The 20962-nt window shown below is 38.6% G+C and overlaps 1 protein-coding gene across 1 annotated transcript in view; it reads left to right on the top strand.

Moving 5' to 3' along the window:
- LOC143268651 (UDP-glucuronosyltransferase 3A2-like) overlaps positions 1–20563 on the top strand; it is a 38901-nt gene extending 18338 nt beyond the window's left edge. Inside the window, exons 3-7 of the mRNA XM_076551784.1 lie at positions 1094–1208; positions 7965–8496; positions 12612–12843; positions 14160–14379; positions 20108–20563. Of these exons, the coding sequence (XP_076407899.1) occupies positions 1094–1208; positions 7965–8496; positions 12612–12843; positions 14160–14379; positions 20108–20384 (1376 nt within the window). The 3' untranslated portion in view covers positions 20385–20563. The remainder of the gene's footprint in view (positions 1–1093; positions 1209–7964; positions 8497–12611; positions 12844–14159; positions 14380–20107) is intronic.
- The last annotated feature ends 399 nt before the right edge of the window (positions 20564–20962 follow it).

The following is a 20962-nucleotide window of genomic DNA, read 5'->3' as shown; positions in this document are numbered from 1 at the left end:
TGGCCACATAGTTTATAAGTAATATAAGCGTCTGTGTGTTTATTTTATAAGTGTACTGTCAGACTGCCGGGGCTTGGCTGGGGACCTGGAGAGAGAGCTCTCCAGATTCACACCACTTTGTCCTGGCGCTGTATATACTCCAAGTGCTTTGCAGCCTCAAGAAACAGGTTTGTGAGTTGAAAGGCAATGTGGGCTACTAAACATAACCCTGCCACAAATCAAAGAAACGAACAATCAAACAAACAAACTCCAAACATGAAATGAACAGCAACAAAAAGGCAAACAAGCAAATCAACACTTGGCATATTTCATTTTAATTTTTCTATGAAAAGCAGGGACTCTGCAGTCAAACTGACTTGTAGTTAACTATAAACTCTAACTCATTATAGTGACAGTTAATGAATAATTTTATACTGTTTTCCTTTATACTTTCTCACACGTAAAATGAAAAATAATAGCTGTGTCTTTAAATGAAAGCTGTTGCTAGAATTTTACATTACTGTAGACTGTATAAATGTTCTTGTATTATTGTAAAGTCTCAATAAATGTGGTGTCTTTTTTGTGCTCTAACAAAGAAAGCTTGCCTGGAGATCAAAGTGTTGGGCTAGTCACTAGTTAACCATAGGCAGGCAGTGGTGGCACACACCTTTAATTGTAGCCCTTGGCATCTCATGTCTTTGATCCTAGTACTTGGGAGGCACATGCCTTAAATCACAGTGCTAGGGAGGTGGATACAGGAAGTGATATGGCTGGGTGGAGAGAGGAATATAAGGGAGGAGAAGAAAGGAGCTTGCCCCTTTCAGACTGAGGAGTTGGCAAGGTAAGAGATGGCTGTGGCTTGCTCCTTTGTCTTTCTTATCTTTTACAATTTACTCTAGTATCTGGCTCCAGGATTTTTTTTTATGATCAATTAGGATTTATACTACAAATAAATATTCCCAGATTACAGAATTGAATGGATCAAAATAATGAAACCACTGAAGAAGAAAAATCAAATTTTTGCAAAGAAATAAAATAAAATTATTTTTATCCCCATAATAATGTGTGGTATATTATGATAAATCTAAATTTTACTCAATCCATGTTTTCTAAGATTTTAAAGAGGAGAAAATATCATACCAAGTTATAAACTGGCATCTACCTGAAGATAAGCAAAAGGAAATTGATAATAGAAGACAACTCCTTGCAGAGGAATTAGTTCATTACAGGTAATTTGTTTCAATTCTTGGAACCAACTTATTGCTAATCAAGTATTACAAATGGGGAGATGATGGTCACATGATGCTTTGAGTGAATTTAAGAGAAATGATGACTGGGAGCACTGGTGGATGTGGGGATGGATTGTGTTTGAGTTGTGCACTGTGGATGACTGACAGCTCAATAAATGATGGGATAGTCTCTACAAAGTGGAAGATGTGCCTTCTAGGCCTTGTTTTTACTTGTCATCTGTACATGTAGTCTCAATTAATCTGGTGCAGTCACTTCAACTTCTCTATTCAAGGCAAGAGGAGCCTCCTTCTTTCATGTACCTTGTTACCTTCTTACATAAGTCCCTTAATGGAGGAAGTCACTTTACATGGCTGTGCTTGCCTTGGTCATTTCCTGTTAAACTAATTTAAAAGCTTTCCTTTCCCCCTTTTTATTCCAAACATGATATATCCTGATTGCAGTTTCCCTTCATTCTATCCTCCTAATAGCTCCCCACCTGTGCTCCCACACGGATCCACTCTATTTCTGTCACTCTGTCATTATTAGAAGCCAAACAATCTTCTAAAAGATAATAAAATATAATAACATAAAGCAAAATATCACATCAGAGTTGCACAAGAAAAACAAAGAAAAGGAAAAGGGTGCAAGAGAAGGCACAAGAATCAGAGACCTGCTCTTGTACATAATCATAAAACCCATAACATCACTAAAATGGATGTGTGTGTGAGTGTGTGTGTATGTGTGTGTGTGTGTGTGTGTGTGTGTGTGTGTGTGTGTGTGAGAGAGAGAGAGAGAGAGAGAGAGAGAGAGAGAGAGAGAGCTGCCTCAGTCTCTCTGAGTTATATTTGCTTTTCTCATGTTGATTTAGAGGTTCTTGTTTTCTTCATGTGGCCTAAACCCTCTGACTCCTTCACGGCCTGCTATTTCTCTGGGATCCCTAACCCCCAAAGGGGGAGAATTGATGGAAACATGCCAATTGGTGTTGAGTGTTCCAAGATCTTTCACACTTTGCATAAAATATGGCTATGGCTTTCTATATTTGTTCCAATCTACTACAGCAGGAAGCTCCTGGGATTATGACTGTACAAGGCCTTTATCTAGGAGTATTGCAAAATGCCTTTGGAAGTAATTTCATTGCTTCATTTCTTGTCTTGTTTTTATAGACTGATATTATTTGGTTTTACCCTAGGTCCCTGGGCTATTTAGTCTCAGGTTCTTGATTACCCATGCAGTGTTTGGTATGTTTCATCTCACAGAGTGGATTTAAAGTCAGATCAGTTAGTGGCTGGTTACTCCTACAAGCTTTGTGCCTCCATTGGCCTAGCATATCTTGCAAGCAGGACAACATTGTAGATCACTGGTTTTGTGACTTGCTTGGTGTTTATATTTCTATTTTGGTACTGTGTACAGTATGTTTCTGTACCAAAGATGCTAGAACCTTACTTTATATAGGCAACAGCTCACTTTCTCCATGTTCAATGGTCTGTGTAGGTGTTGTCTTCAGCAAGAGAGCCTTGTTGTCAGTTTGTGGACAGCAACCTATAGTTTTGGCAATTGCATGGGTTGTCTGGGGAATTTCTGTGGGACCCCTTTGTGTAGCAGGAATCTTCAAAGTTCTTATTAATAAAATCAAACCTGAGGCCAGTTATTGGGGTCAATGCTAGTAGATCAGAGAGACAGAACAGGCCACAGCTATCTCATCTTGCCATTTCCTCAGCTGGTCCTGTTTCCTCAGACTGGAAGCCTCTTAGTCCTCATCCAGAATGGGTCTCAGCTGAATTACTGCTCAAAAGCCTGAATGCTTAACCAGCCAAAATCTTAACCAGCCAAATGCCTCTAGTTTCTGGTTCTCCCGCCTTATATATCTTTTTGCTTTCTACCACCACTCCCTGGGATTAAAGGCTGGCTTTCTGGGATTAAAGGTGTGTGTCACCATGCTTGGCTCTTTCCAATGTGGTCTTGAACTCACAGAGATCCAGAGGGATTTCTGTCTCTGGAATGCTAGGATTAAAGGCGTATGCTATCACTGCCTAACTAGTGGCTTGTCTGTTCTCTGACCCCAGGTAAGTTTATTAAGGTACACAATATTTTGGGGAACACAATACCACCACACCTTTGTCCAACATCTCAATTAGATTGACTCAATTATGATACTGCAAGATCATTTGGTGGCTAGATATTGCAAGTTGTGACTCTGTCTCCCACATCATTTGGCAATTTTACTGAGATCACCTTCATATATATATATATATATATATATATATATATATATATATATACATACACATATATATGTGTATATATACACATTTTAGCAAGTGTCTATTATGATAGGTTTCAATTCTATCCCTAAAATGTCCATTTATTTTATCTGTGTCTCCCTGTATTCCCTCCCTCATCACTCTCCTCCCACCCCACTTAACACCCCCATCCCAGACCCGCACTTACACCAGTAACTATCTAGTCTATTTTCCTTTCTTCATGAGCTCTCCCCATTCTCAGTGGTCCCTTACTATTCACCTAACCTCTGTGGTTCTATGAATTATAGCTTGGTTATCATTGACTTAACAGCTAATGGCCAGAGGTTAGTTTAAAACTTTTCAATGGCTAGGTAATACAGATGAGCCTGAGGCTTTTAGTCTTTGACTACAGAACCTCCTTTGCCTTCCACATGGATGACAAGTACGGATTTGTTTCCTGGTTAACTTCATTGGTCTTACTCATCTCTGTCCGAGAAAATTCTACTGAATATTCCAGATGGTACTCAGAGCACCATGATTCTTTCTGGAAATATTTCTCACTCACAGACTGAAAGATCACATATCTTTTGTCATATGTTTGAAAGAAGTCAACTTGCACCTTAGTCTAACATGGTTGTTATTTATTTACATTTTTGACATATATATATTGTATTTTCTTTTCAAGCTTGAACTCTTGAAGTGTGGTTCAAATTACAAGTAAATTACAGTCAAGTTGATGGGAATAGGAACTTGTTGAGAATTTTATAATTGATATACTTTAAAGGGATTATCATTCTACTACAGGTATTTAGGGATTATTATATAAAATATGTAAAAATGAAATTTAGGTGATAAATATGAATTATGCCATGTATCAATCTGCATTCCATTGTTATAACAGAGTAACTCAATTTAGGTGAATTTATAATGAAAAGAAGCTTATTCAGGTTACAGTTGTAGAGGTTCAACTCCTGGTGTCAACATCAGGCAGGTTGATTGAAAGCATCATGATAATGGCAACATAATGGCTAAAGAATGTGTGACTTGAAAAGTCAAGAGAAGAGAAAGAGGGCTGGAGAGATGGCTCAGCCGTTAAAGGCTAGGCTCACAACCAAAAAAAAAAAAGAGAGAGAGAGAAGAGAAAGAACAGGATTATGTCTCCCACAGAAGTTAACTCAAAGTCTAATGAGGACTATTTTAACCCTCTATAGGGTAAGGGTTTCTTATAACCTTCTACAAAGGTATGCTCCTAAAGATCCCACTACATCTACACAGCCATATTGGGCACCAACTCTCTGACAGGTGAACCTTTGAAGACAAATGAACAGAGAGCCAAAAGCATGTATATGTCAATATATGTCAATTTATTTGTGAGTGCTAAGGCAAAACAGACTCACATATACAGGACAAGGTAGATCCAGTTGCAGAATACTTCTGTTTTGCCCATGGGAGAATTGAACCAGCCCTCTAGTCTCTGGCCACACCAAGAAAGAGAGAAAGTACACAGCCCCTGCTCAGTTAAATAGTCACATACCCAAAAAATCCATGCCTCTATTATGCCAGATATCCCAAGGTCATTAGCAGTGTGAATTCCCACAACAGACAAACCACAGCTCTTGTGACTTGAAATGGAGCTTAAAAGTGAGCAAAAATAAGCCAGACTCTGGGCTCTCATGTTGTGGATCTTTTAATGTCAGATGGCATGGTGCACTTGTGAATCTTACCAGGTTGCTTATCTGCTAAGCATTGATGTGAAAGGGTTCCTGGAAAAGTGCTGTGTGGAAGAGTCATCAGTACAATTACTAAAGTTGAGGACAGTCTTCAGTGTCAGTTTGAGCAGTAGAAGTTGTAAATTCTAAAAATAGGCTTCCAATCATACTTCTTCTTCCCATTAGAAAGTTAAGTTTGTATATAAAGTAATAGGCTTTGCTATCTACTTTTTAGAAAACATAGATGCCAGTATCTTTTCTTCTAGGTTGCCCCCTTCCTCCATAGCACTATTCCATTACACATGTATCTCTTTTGATGACTTTGTTATCTGCTCTCATTGCCTCCTTTCTAATTTCATCATCAAAAAGGGAAATAAACACACACACACACACACACACACACACACACACAAATTTAGGCTTCATATATAAGAGAAAAAATCTGTGGGTTTTATATTTATTTTTCTAATTGCTTAGTTTCTAGGCAGGAACTTGAATCATGATCTCCTTGTTCCAATATTATCATTGGAAAGTTCCTTTTGTGGGATAATATATTCAAGCCAAGATATGCAGGATTAAAAGAAATTGAGGGATGCCAGCTCCCACCTTTTAAAGGATTCCTATGAAAAGGAGAGAGGAATTAGACACATTTTAGATAGAAAGATAGCAAAAAGGAGAAAGACAGAAACACAGGATAGCTTTGGGAGGACCTGGATAAAAATCCAACAGCCCCTTCTACCTCTTCAAAGGCTCTTTTAATAACAATGTCAAGGGTAAGAGAAAAAGACCTTCCCCTTGCCATCAAAGCACACTGCACAGTTAAGTGCAGACACTTCCAAACACCTGCTAACCACACTCAATCATGGTCTGATTATTCCCTTATGCAGCCCTGCTGGGTAGAGCAAGCTCAGATCCCACTAGGAAACTTCTGTGGGTCTCCAAAACTCCCCCTTCTTAATATTTTAAACGGTCCCTCAGACTCCTCAGATATCCTTCCTTAGATCATTCTTCTTCCCTAGTCAGCCTTACCCTTCCTTGAGATACACTTTCCATCAAGCATACTCTGCCTTAGATTGCAAAGCAGCAAGAAGAATGTTACCCTTCCCTGACTACAGGCTTCTAGCAGTGGAAGTACAGAGCTTAACTCAGCTCTGAATCAGGTCTCTACTAAGAGCTTACAAATACTTGAAAAAAAAAAAAAAACCACAGGAATTCCTAGGGCTGCCACCCTTCCAAAGGAGTAGAGGATGACTAAGAGGGATATCCTTTTTGAATGTGTCTGTAATGTCTATAACAGTCTTAATTTTGCCAAGGCCTTTTTTTACATCAATAAACTCTTGATGCAAACGCATTAAATAAACACATTAAATAAACAAACTAGTGATGTAACTGCATGAAACTTAAAGACTCCCTTAGCTTTACCAAATCATGGTTCATTATTATCACCAGGTTAACATAATTCTTGTCTGAATGTTACTATACATATTTACAACTAGCATGAATATTACTATGCATATTTACAACACTAACTTACATTCAAAAGCAAACTCTCTACAGGACTACTTTGTAAACTTTAGCAAACATCTTAAAGAGATCTCTTAACAGAAATATTAATAATTTCTTCCAACAAGACAGAGGGTACATGAATCATGATTATCATAGTTACCATAGTGAATTCAAAACTGTTTCATATCTGAGGTTGCAAATGCTCAGAAATCAGTCCTAATCATAGTCTTAAAGTTCTCCTTAAAGTTTGAAACCAGAGCCTAATTCATTAGTGGCTCTAGAGTCTTTGTGTCCATTCTCTTGACCCCAGGGCAGGGCAAAAGATCTCCCCTTTGCCCTCAAAGCACACTGCACAGCCAAGTGTTGACCCTTCCAAACACATGGTAAGCATGCCTGTGGTCCAAGCATTCCCTTATGCAGCCTTACTGCCAGAGCAAACTCAGATCTCACTAGGAAACCTCTCTGGGTCTCTACAAGAAATGACTTTAACACTGATCATTATAGAAGCTGTAATCATGCAACTTATACAGATTGGCAATAGAGCAAGATTCTCAACAACAACAACAAAAAATCATTATACAATGTGAAGTAAATAGCATTATACACCTGCCCATGGAGACTGATACTCTGAGATCCACTATAATCATTGATGGCTTCTAAGACAGAAGAAAATAAATTAACACTGATGATGAATGGAAATAGACTCTTAGAGGAAATGTGATGGAAGAAGAAATAGTTTGGGAAGCAGAGCTATATCTATATCAGAATGACTAAAGCTGAAGATTTTGAACAACAGCTGTAATTCACATGGAAAGGTGGTGCAGCATTATCAACTTGAATATCCTCCCCAACTCTGATAAGCAAAAATCGTTAAGAAGAAAATAAATATCTCCCTGTAGTAAGGAGATGAATGGAAAATTATTTCCTATGGGCCTATTTATTTTTAATTAAGAATATTTTATTTTATGGAAAGCAATGTGTTTTACATATTAAGTAACACTATAATTTGTATAGCGTTAAACAGAAGGAAAAAATTCAAGCCACAGAGCCTTTTCTTATAAAATATATTAAAAATGAATTCATTCTAAGTGAGTTATGGTTTTATTTAGTCCAGCCTGCTGTCCTCAAGTCATAAGTCTGTGACAAGTCTTGATCTCCTGATACTTCTTACTCCGTTTCCAGAGTGTTGGATTATAGGTTTGTATTTGTCTAGCTGTGAAATACTTTGATTGAGTATAACAGTCTTCCAAATAGTATGAAATTGCTCCTCAAAATATTTGTTTTTTTTTTTTTTAAACAGGTCTACCCATCACACTAACATAAAGATCTTTGAACACTATGTGGACTTATGCAGTCACTTATTAAGCAGAAAGGACATCATGGACTCCTTAAGGAATAAGAATTTTGACCTGTTATTTTTAGATGCAGCAGATCCTTGTGTTTTCTTGATCGCTGAGAAACTTGGGAAACAATTTGTGGCCTTTCTTCCCATGCTATTTAGCATTATAGACTATGGGCTACCAAGGCCTTTGTCTTTTGTCCCAGGATTTGGTTCCATTTTAACTGACCAAATGGACTTCTGGGCCAGAGTGAAGAACTTCCTGATGTTCCTTGATTCATCCATGAAGCAAAGAGAAATACTTTCTCAATATGACAGCATCATCCAGGAGCATTTTGCAGAAGGTTCTCGGCCAATTTTGTCTGAACTTCCATGGAAAGCCGAGTTGTGGTTTGTCAGCTCTGACTTTGCCTTGGATTTTCCTCATCCCATGTTTCCCAACATCATCTATGTGGGAGGCTTAACGGACAAACCTGTTAGACCAATACCTCAAGTGAGTGAAAGCTTAGCTTTCAGTTTATCTTTCATTCAGAGGTCTGCGGTGCTTAGATGGTGTCTTAGTTAGGGTTTCTATTGCTGTAAAGAGACTCTATGACCACAGCAACACTGATAAAGGAAACATTTAATTTGGGTGGCTTCCAGTTTCAGAAGCTTAGTCCATTATTATCATGGTGGGAAACATGGTGCCATGTAGGAAGACATGATGCTGGAGAAGGAGCTCAGAGTTCTACATCTTGATCCACAGGCAACAGGAAGTCAACTGTCACATCAGGCATAGCAGAGCAAAGGAGACCTCAAAGTCCACCCCTACAGTAACACACTTCCTTCAACAAGGGCATACTCAGTCCTACAAGGCCATACCTCCTAATGGCACCAATCCTTTTGGGTGCCATTTTATTTCAAACCACCATAGGTGGAAATTGTCCCTTAGAAAAGATGTCTTGAATGAAAGTACTCTAAGGCAACAGAAGAACTCTGAGTCTAGATTTTTTGGATTGTGATAGCACAGTGTTAGAATACCCCATGCTAAGTTTGAATACCTGGGTAGATGGTACAAAATGTGAGTTTCTTTTGTCTCTATTCCTTGCTGTGATGGAAAAAATCTTTAGTTAGTATTGGTATTTCTATTTGAATATATATATATATATATACATATATATTTGTAAGTATATATATATATATGTATATATATATATATATTAAATACAGTGAATGTCAAAACACTTAGAATGTGTTAAGGAGGTGGGTTCTTCATAATGAAACAGATAATACTTTCAGAAGACATGTACCTAGACAGAACTTATCACTAGTGACAAGAACTGCTTCTGTTATTCTGTGTCCCCAGCCTGTTGAGCACTAGGTACTCCATCTAGCTACTGTAAACCATCAAAGCTGCCATGTAGTGTGCATTTCTATGAAGGCTCAGAATCACTATCACTGAAAATTTATAAGTACAGTGAGCTAAGGATGTTAGATTGCTTGTTCCCTGTCACTGTGGGGTTCCCTCACCCATGAAGGGAATATAAACCATGGTGGCCAAGATGCTGAAATGATGAAGATGATATTTGTCCTGTGTTCAGATCAAAGCAGAGAGGGTATGGATTTGTTCTGGCTCTGTTGGGCACCACAGTGCCCATCCTTCCTTGCAGTTTGTGAGAACAAGTGTTTGGGGAGTGATCAGTGATATCTATCATCTATCTATCTATCTATCTATCTATCTATCTATCTATCTATCTATCTATCTGCTTTACATTAATCTTTACAAAGATCATTACATTGGTGTCATGGTTGGACCTGTAAAAAATTAACAACAAATATTTTGAGGAGCTTTTTCATACTGTTTGGAAGACTGTTTTATATATATATATATATATATATATATATATATATATATATATATATATATATATATAAACTTTTTGAAGGAGCTTTCGGATATGGGCTTTAGATAGAATCTCCTGAATACCCAAGTTGGTGAAATAGGAGTACAGTATACAGGTTTGGGGTTCTCTGACAGAATCTTTATGTGGTAGAAGATATCTTACATTTATAAATCCAGATGTGATTGCCAGAGCTCCCCCCTTCTGGACTGATGGGTCAGATATTGGCACACAGAGAGATGAAGGGATTGTTACAAAGTGGGAGGAAATGTTTCAAAATAATACATGACACAAGAGTCTGGAATCACTTTATGGGGTATTCCAATACTTGTTTTGTAAGAATTAAGTGAGAAGCAAATAGACTGTGGTGGTTGCCAACATAAGGAAAATCAGACTTTATATCAAAACTCTCAAAGAATTTTAAAGACTACATATATTTGAAACTTTGTGTTTATCAAACATTGCAACCATAAAAATATTACTTAAAATATGTGAAATAGTTAACTTACAGGGAAATATGTCATCTATGCACAAACTATGAAATAAAGACTATGAAGAAAAATGTAAGTAATTTAAAGAAGAAATGAATAATAACTTAAGACTTCAATTCTACAGTTTTAGAATTAGATGACTATCCATACAAATTATCACCTTTTATAATACTATAGGCCCAATAGAATTATTAGAAATATATAGATCATGCTTAAAATGTATTTGTAAGTGACTTTATGTGCCTGAGTATTTGCCCTGCATGTATGTGTGTGCATCATGTTCCTGCAAGTGCCCAGAAGAGGCCAGAAGAGGGTGATGGATCCCCTAGAACTAGAATTACAGAGAATTGTGATTGCTCTGTGGGAACTGAACTGTGGTCCTCTGGAAGGAAATCTACTGAACCTTCTCTCCAGTTCTGAGTGTTCATTCCAACAACAGCAGAGCACATATTCTTCTCTAATGCACAAAACAAATTCCTTTGTTCGTGTGTTAGCCCATGCCACACCCCAACCCAACCCCAAGTTTTGCAAATTCTCTGGTTAATGTAAATATTTCTTACCACAGTGGGGTGAATAGAAAACAACATAATGTAAATTCAAAGAGAAAAATCAAGAGGAACATTTGAAAATATTATATACCAAGGATAAGGATACAAAACACAATGGAATGAGGGAGTGCAATAAAAACAAGACATAGGATATAATTCATAGCTATTATTATATTTATTAGTACAGCCAAGGTACTTGCAATTGATAATTTAACCCTTCAATATAAGGCAGAGATAATGAAGAGATGACTGAACAGGATGCTAGCAGAAAGAAGGGACATAAAAGAATCAGAGTGTAGAGCATTGAAATAATGAATAAACAAATTTAGAACCAATAAATTCAAAAGAGTAGTATGCTGAAAAGCAATAGGATCATTAAGAATATAAATAAGAAAGAACAACAAAATAATTAAGTTCTAAAGTAAAAAATTATCCACTATTAAAACAATAAAGATTATAATTGAATTATACAAACATGATATATCATCAAATTAGGTGATCTACATGAGTGGACATATTCCTATGCAAGGCTGTTAACATAATTGACTCAAGAGGAAAATAGAACATCTTAAAGTTATGGGATTAAATTAGACTGATCAATAACAAAGTCTTTCATTAAGGAAGTCTGATATAACATGGATTAACAGGTGAATTAAGTGAAACACTTAAGAATGAATGCCAGTTCCTGTATAATTATTTGTGCCACCTCCACAGGAAGGAATACTTCTCAAGCCATTCTATGAATCTGTCATTACTAGGTAAGCAAAGGTAGAAAACAACACCAGAAGAGAGGACACGATGCCACACAGCAAGTGAAGAAATTTCGTATACTGAATTTCTAGCATGAATATAAAATAATACAAATGATGTCAAAAATAGTTAGGAAGGGCCTCAAGTTATTAAGCAAAAAGAATGCCCTTAGCAATTAAATTACTCTGGAGCTTACATTTTAGGCAGTAAAAGTCAGTTATTCAAATAAAATCTGGTGTATGTGTTTGCTTGGAAGAGCAAACCATGAGAGTCCAAAGGTGTAGCACGAATCTTAAAAAGTCTTATTGATAAAGACAAACCTCTAGCCAGGTATTGAGGTGAATACTGAATGATCAGAGAAACAGAACAAATTATCCAACCTCACCTTGCCAATTCCTTACTTCACCTTGTTTCCTCAGACTGAAAGCCTCCGAATCCTCATCCGAATGGATCTCAACTGAACAGCTGCTAAAAGCTAAAAGCTTAAAAAGGCTCTAGTTACTGGTCCTCATGCCTCATATACCTTTTTACTTCCTGCCATCACTTCTTGGGATTAAAGGCGTGTGTCACCATGCCTGCTATTTCCAGTGTGGATTTGAACTCACACAGATCCATATGGATCTCTGCCTCTGGAATGCTAGGATTAAATGTGTGTCTGACCACTGCATAAAACTATATTGAATATACTGGATGTTCTGTTCTCTGACCTCCAAATAAGTTTATTGGGGTGCACAATATTTCAACTACACAAAGTTGAAGAGATGACTGCTGTTCAATGCAGTAACTACTCCAGACACAGCTATACAGGGACTCTGAAAGGAGTGTTATCATATAGAACACAAGCAAGCAAGGCATGGGTTTATTTAACAACTGGTCTTGTTTCATGTCACACCTGCGTTAACAAACCACTTTTTTCTAATTTCTTTATGTTTCTTCTAGGACTTGGAAGATTTTATCATTAAGTTTGGAGAATCGGGTTTTGTCCTTGTGACACTGGGCTCCATAGCAACAATGTATCAGACCAAGGAACTTATTAAGGAGATGAACAGTGCCTTTGCTCACCTCCCTCAAGGAGTGCTGTGGGCATGTAAGGATGCTCATTGGCCCAAAGATGTCAGTATGGCTCCAAATGTCAAAATCATGAATTGGCTTCCCCAGACTGACCTCCTGGGTAAACATCTCCTAGACCTGTTACTTTATTTCTTTTAATGTGCTTTGGGACTTAACAGATAACTGATGTCAGAGTGCTTTGACTTGCAGAAGAAAAGGCTGCTGATGGGTGAAGATATATGTCCAGCAGGCAGGTAGAAGCAGCTAAGGTTCTTGGGAGAATCAGTCTGTGCTCTAGACTGGCCATAGCAACAACTTCCTCATCCTTTTCAACACAGACAGATTTCAGTTCCCTAAATAGATATGTAGCCTTGACTTGAGTATTTACCATTGATCACTCCAACACAGTCTTGACCAATATGTGAGCTATAACTACTCCTTTGGCAGTTGCCACCATTTGTTGCTGCTATTCTCACAGTGATGTGAGAAATCCTTGGTATTTATAAACACACACACACACACACACACACACACACACACACACACACACACGTAAGCATGCAGACACATCTTGGTTGTCAGCTGAGCTGAAAACTCAGACACTTACAACATGGATATTGTGGGATTGAGGACATAAGGAGATATTTGAGTACCACCACACATAAGCTCACAGTAATATATGGAGACAATGACTTCTTGAGCAACAGAGAATTCCCTAAAGCCACCTCCCCTCAAATTATTTGTTTCTGTGTGACTTTATGGATACACTTTTCTACACTCAGTGGCTGAATCAGAGATTTGTACTTAAAACTGTGACTCAAAAGAAGCTGGGAAATTTTTCACTTAGATCTCTGTTCAGTAAAATCACAGGCTACACAATAGGAAAAAGACTTGCTTTCCAGGGAAAATGGGTAGATTTTGAGTGAGGTATAGTTTGGGATGATTTCTGTATGATCATAAGAAATGTTTAGTAGCCTTTTTTTCAATATGGAGCAAGAGACACGACCCGTAAATACAGAAGTTTCTGGTCTATCATCCCCTTCTGTAAACTTCCCCAAACAGAGCAGATAACACCCATAATATAGACTTCATGTGAGATCAGACGTAAAAAAGCAAGAGAAGGCCAAGGTTAGACAAATGAAGAAGAAGGCATCAGTGGAGAAGATGAGGATGAATAGAAGGACAAAGAAACTTGCCTCACTTGTCACTGTCCTTGTAGCTGTCCCTGGCTCTAGATCTTAGATAGATTTTGACTGAAGTAAGGCATCTCTCTGCAGAGAGAAGGCTTGGTATTACATCCTGGAACATTGCAAATCTCTAAAGCAACATCAGTAAATTCATTCTCCCTAGCACATTGGTATTTCTTGGGTCTGCTGCTTTACCTGGTATCTGAACTTTGATAGTGACATACTGGATGATCTTTCTCTTTTGCAACAGCTCATCCTAGTATTCGTCTCTTTGTCACCCACGGGGGAATGAATAGCATAATGGAGGCCATCCAGCATGGAGTACCCATGGTGGGGATTCCCTTTTTAGCAGACCAACCTGAAAACATGGTCCTAGTAGAAGCAAAGAAAATTGGTGTTTCTGTTCATCTAGAGACACTCAAGGCAGAGACATTTGCACTTACACTGAAAAAAGTCATAGAAGACAAGAGGTATGCAGCTCTCTGGGATTGGGGTACCTTAGACTGAATACATGTTTTGTATAGTCTGTTTATCAATGAAACAGAATTTTGTGGGATGTGTTATAATACATGCGTGATTCCCTGAAAGTCCTGATGCTCTTTTGTTATTAATTCTAATTTTAGGTGTGGTACTGAGACTATGCCTCTACCTAATGTGGTGGGATGATTTCTTATACACACATTATCTTCATTTTTTTTCACTTTTTAAAATTTATTTTTCTATTATCAGCTTGATACAGTATAAATTCTTACCCTAATTGTGAAATGTTTCATTGCGGCTTGCCCAGTAATTGAGTAAAACCAAAACTTATTATAAGCCACAGTCATCCTAGGGTCCCCCCTGCTATATAGACTCCCGGGTTCTGTGGGTTGCAATCTGATTGTTCTTTGCTTTATATCTAAAATCCACTTATGAGTGAGTACATACCATGTTTGTCCTTCTGGGTTTGGGTTACCTCACTCAGGATAATTTTTTCTAGTTCCATCCATTTGTCTGCAAATTTCATGCTGTCATTGCTTTTCTTGCTGAGTAGTACTCCGTTGTGTATATGTACCACATTTTCTTAATCCATTCTTCAGTTGACAGGCATCAAGGTTGTTTCCAGGTTCTGACTATTACAAATAGTGCTGCTATGAACATAGCTGAGCATGTATCTTTGTGGTATGATTGAGCATTCCTTGGATATATGCCCAAGAGTGGTATAGCTGGGTCTTGAGGTAGATCGATTCCCAATTTTCTGAGAAACTGCCATACTGATTTCCACAGTGGTTGTACAAGTTTGCATTCCCACCAACAGTGGAGGAGTGTTCCCTTTGCTCCGCATCCTCTCCAACATTGACTATTATTAGTGTTTTTGATCATAGCCATTCTGACAGGTGTAATGTGGTATCTCAGAGTCGTTTTGATTTGCATTTCTCTGATGATTAAGGATGTTGAGCATTTCTTTAAACACCTTTCAGCCATGATCTCTTATATTTTGGATAGCTATAATAGAATTTCAATAGAGGCAGGAGAGATCATTTGCATGTTCTTTAGGTGGCTAATCTCCCTGACTCATCATATACCTATATAATTCGAATGGAATTAGAAGAGGACTGTCTTAATTACCATTGTATTGCTGTGAAAAGGTACCCTGACTAAGGCTACATGTAAGATAAAGCATTTATTTGGGTCTTGCTTACAGTTTCAGAGGTTAGTCCATGATCATCATGGATGTGACTGTGGCCACAGGCATCTGCTTATCCAGATGCATAAGAACTCACGTAAAGCAGTCATACACCATTATCATTAACATTCATGTGATAAAATACATACACAAATCTAACAAATGGCTAATACATAGTAAAGGCTAAGCATACTACTATGTAATATTATAAATAAATAACTTGGAGACTTTAGAGTACTATGTCATCTATTCATTTATGAAAACATTCATTAAGATTTTAAATGCAAATTCATTCCTTAGAGTAAAACAAACTCTTCTATGTTATAACAAGTATTGGGTCATAAGTATTCAAATCTATTCATTAATTTACAAATAACCCAAAGAATTCTGTAATGTTCAATAGAAGTATGTAATAAAAACATTGCATATGTTCTATTGTGATGTCTTTAGCAATTGTTTACTGAAATAAAACGCAAACATCAATCTTTCAAAATAGGAGCAATAGGTGAGAACTTACACCTTGATCTGCAGGCAGGAGGCAGAAAGATCAAGACTATGCCTGGTGTAGGCTTTTTGAAACAACCCAGTGAGAAACCTCCTCCAATAAAGTCACAGTTCTTAATCCTTCCGTAACAGAGCACCAACTGATAAGCAACCATTCAAATATATGTGACCACGGGAGCCGTTCTCACTAAACTACGACAAGGACAATTGCATGTCCTTAATGGGTGACCTTCCCTCTTCAGGGTCTTTGTGTTGAACTCACAGAACCATCTCTCCAACGTCATACTCTTAGGAGAACATGTTTTTGGCTATTATTTCTTTCTGTGCTTGAGCTCACTCATCATACACTACTTTCTCTTTAACACTTTGAAATATTTGCAATTTCTCTACCATGTGTGTCATATTTATCAATGGCCTATGGAGAGCCTGCTCCAAGACCACCTCCATGGTAATGCAAGAAAATACACAAAGGCAGTAAAGACTAGGCCTTTTCGATCTGAGGGTATTTAGAAATCAGTTCTTATCTCTCCAGTAAAATAAGAAAACACACATACTTTCTGATGTTAACTGTCTCTTTTACTTCATCTTAACAATGGCCTCTGACTCTTTCTGTCTCTGCATTGCTACATATCTCCACACTGCTACCTTCTATATGGACAGCTACCTGTCTATCTTTACATGCATATGGCCATACATCTCTATACACAGTTATATCTGTTTTCACATGTCTACATATCTCCACACTGCTACCTTCTATATGGACAGCTACCTGTCTGTCTTTACATGCATATGGCCATATATCTCTATACACAGTTATATCTGTTTTCACATGTCTACATATCATTCTTTTACAAACATTTCTCTTCTATATCTCTTTTCTATACAGTTTCATTTTCCTCTTCTCCACATAGCTACAAATCTCTTTGGCACAGTTACATCTGCACATTTCTTCTCTCTACTCTGTTACATTTTTCACATATTATTACATCATTTTTTCACTCTTTACTCATTCATTCTTTCATTCATTAATTTTCTCATCTTAGTCTCACACTACTTCTTCTTATCTGCCCAACTTTGGGCAATTACATGTTACATTTTTCTCTCTGCCCATTCAGCTACATTCCTCAGTTAGCACATGAATTTACAGACACTCACACACTCACTCTTACCCTCTGCCCAGCTCTTAAACTGTTCATTAATATCATTTGCCCTCATTCATTCTCTTACATTACCTAATGCTTCTTATTCCTCATTTCTCACCCAGCATTCACACACACTTCACTCACATTCTGCACAACTTCCTCCTCTACATTGCCACTTTCTTCATCTCTCACTCAGCACACACCAGCACCCAAACCCACACACCCCCTGCACACACACAAACAATTCACTCACATTCTGTGTCAGTTCTCACATAAATCTACACATCTGTCTCTCTCCATACTGCCACTGCTCTCTTACAGCCAGCCAAACTCTTATAAGTTACATTTTCAGGACCCTACCCGTTCTCACAACACAAGGTAATTCACATAGATTCTTTTAGGCTAGCAATGTCACATTGATTCGTGCATGTAGCTCTAAGTTGGTGAGTTATCCCAGACAATAAGTAAACACTTGGCTGAACCTTGAGCCTATACTGAGGCTGGGACTGTGTGCAGAGGGCCAATAACTGAGAAAATTATGTCTAAAGTTGCTCAATCTCTGACCTCGAATAAGCAAAACAACACCTGGAAAAACGGCTTCAGGTATTTGTCTCTAGAGGCAAGCAGCCAGCTTTGAATCTGTTCTGAAGTCTAAAGTTAGCTGTCTGTATAAAAGGCTATCTTTGTGATTGATAATCCTATGTCAGTTTGAGTAATGTAAAATATCCTAGTATAGTTTCTATACATCAAAATAATACAGCTTAAGTAGAAATCAGCTTCCTGACCATTCACCACTATATATGTGCCAATAGATGGAATATATTCTAGAGATAAACACACAAGCAGTGGGAAAGCATCAATAGCTGTTCTTAGGAAAGAAATACAGTAGCACATGAGAAAAATGACAGGCAGGAGCAACTGGTCAGTAATAGTAACTCCAGGGCTTTGTCAAGTGGGGCTTTCTGCTAGGGAGTTATACGTCTGTTGGTCGACTTGTCAAACACTTGTAGACACATTTCTAAATTGTCTCATTAAATAAAAAACTCAGAGCCAAATACAGGCATGAAAGCCTTAGAGAGATCAGGGAAATAAGGAAAGCCGCAGCAAACCTTACCTCACCAACTCTGCAGCTTCCAAATGCAAGTTGCTTCCTGTCTACACATGTTTGTATGCCTTGCTGTTATGCCATATGATTTTCTCTTTCCGTTCAGCTACACCACTTCCTCTGCCTACACAGCTCTGTCACTTCCTGTCTGTACAGACTTCCAGATCTCCATGTTAAATTAGTTTTGGAATTTAAGGTGTGTGCTACCACACCTGGCCCTGTTTCCAGTGTGGCCTGAACACACAGAGATCCTGCCTGCCAAGTGATAGGATTAAGGGCAAGTGCTATTGTTGCCTGATTTCTTTGTTTACTTATAGTGGCTGACCTTTTCCTCTGATCTCCAGGCAAGCTTTATTTATTAAAGCATACATAAAATATCACCACATTTCAGCACAAATGAAATATCACCACAAACACTAGTTGTCACCTGCTATATACACCCACAGCCCTTGGCAATGTGTGTCTATTGCACACTGGCACATAGAAAGCATGCACCATGAGGATCAGTGGGTATCATTTTGCACTATGTTCCTAGGGCCCAGGACAGGCCTGATATAAAGGAAGTTTTCACAAACACAAAAACAGGTGATCCACATTTCCCTAGCCCATCTAGGACAATGATTTCACAACCAAACAAGACTGAATACTCAGGTTTCAATGTCCTAATCACTTAATCAGACAGACATCCTGTCACCTGTGTTCAAATATACTTAATGTGAGCACACCTTTAGTACCATAGGTCAATACTTACAGACATAGCCATTTTTAAAAATTTCCCTTCCAGGGTTAATTTTGATCCTTCTGTATAAGGTTTTCCTTTTTATCTTTTTATTGAACTTTTAGCTGTCAAGTATATGCCAGCAATTTTGTTTGAAGCTGATCTGTGGGTCTATATTAGAAAATGATGTGGCTATTACAAAGCAGAATGCTAGAGAGGTCCCCAGGAACCCACAAAGATGACTTCACTATAGAATACTGGCAATGGTCGAGAGGGTACCTGAGCAGTCGAGAGGGTGCCTGAGCTGATCTACTCTGGTGATCAGATGGCCAAACAGCCTAACTATTATGATAGAATCCTCATCCAGTGAGTGATGGAAGTAGATGCAGAGATCCACAGCCAAGTTCCAGGCAGAGCTCCAGGAGTCCAATTGAGGAGAGAGAGAAGGGGTTATATGAGCAAGAGATATGTATACCATGATTGGAAAAACTACAGAGACAACTAGCCAAACTAGTGAAAACACATGGACTATGAACCCAAAGCTGAGGAGCCCCCATGGTACTGGACTAGGCCCTCTGGATAAGTGAGACAGTTGTTTAGTTTGAACTGTTTAGTGGGCCCCCAGGCAGTGAGACCAGAACCTGTTCTTAGTGCATGATATGGTTTTTTGGAACCTAGTGCCTATGCTGAGACACTTTGCTCAGACTTTGTGCAGGGAGGAGGGGCTTGGACCCGCCTTAACTGAATGTACCAGGCTCTGCTGACTCCCTAGGAGAGACCTTGCCTTGGAGGAGTTAGGAATGGATGGTGTGTTGGGTGGGTGGGTGGGTGGGTGGGGGAGACTGAGGGGTGGGAGGAGGTAGGATAGGGAAATTGTGGTTGATATGTAAAATAAATAGAAAATCTCTATATAAAAAAAAGAAAAGAAAAAGATGTGTGTGTGTGTGTGTGTGTGTGTGTGTGTGTGTGTGTGTGTGTGTTTGTGTGTTTTGTATGCCTGTTATAAGGTCTCAAGTACTATCATAGCACATTGGTAACACATTCTCTCTGTGTCTGCCCATAGGTTCAAGTCCGCAGCCATGGCTGCCAGGGCCATCAGGCGCTCTCACCCCATGACACCTTCCCAGCGTCTGGTGGGCTGGATTGACCACATCCTACAAACAGGGGGAGGAGCACATCTCAAGCCTCATGGCTTTCAACAGCCATGGCATGTGCAGAACCTGCTGGATGTCCTATTGTTCCTGTTGGGGCTCACTCTGGGCACCTTGTGGCTGCTGAAGAAAATGCTGGGCTTGTGGCTCAGGTCCCAGGGTGTGGCCAGGAAGGAAAAGAAGCCATAATGTTAGATTTGACCTGGGGGAGGATGTTGGGAACTCTGGCACTTTACATGCTTGCCCCTTTCCTAACACAAGGAACTCCCAGGGTTCTCCTCTTTCCCTCTTCCTGCTGCTGGACCTCCAGTTGTCCTCACTATTTTCTGCCTCTTTCCTAAAACTCACATAGTGCATTCACTGGTGACTCTACTACCTGGATCCCCTTGCTCCTGTACAATCCTTCCTTTCCCAGCCATTTCTTCTCTTCACTCCTTTCTGCCACTGACAGTGTTATGACAGTTTCATCCTCTCTGTGGCTTCTATCATCTCATCTAATTTCTCATATCATTTGAGATAAAAAATAGACAAATTCTATTACTCCTCTATTTTTCTTATCTTATAATCTCTCTTTAGAGTTCAGAATGCCTGTCCTGCTCCATTCTACCCTTTCTGTTAGGCAGGAACAGTCACTCCTAGGATGTAATATGAACCAATTTGCCTGACAATGACAACATGAATGAAGTAACCTTATTTTTCTTGGTAGACATCAAAATTATAGTTCATATACAGTTGGAGGGTTTGGAGAATCATTTTTGATATGACTG

The sequence above is a fragment of the Peromyscus maniculatus genome, chromosome 15 (assembly GCF_049852395.1).
Source record: "Peromyscus maniculatus bairdii isolate BWxNUB_F1_BW_parent chromosome 15, HU_Pman_BW_mat_3.1, whole genome shotgun sequence".
Classification (NCBI taxonomy): Eukaryota; Metazoa; Chordata; class Mammalia; order Rodentia; family Cricetidae; genus Peromyscus; species Peromyscus maniculatus.
This window is presented reverse-complemented; position numbering and strand designations above follow the sequence as displayed.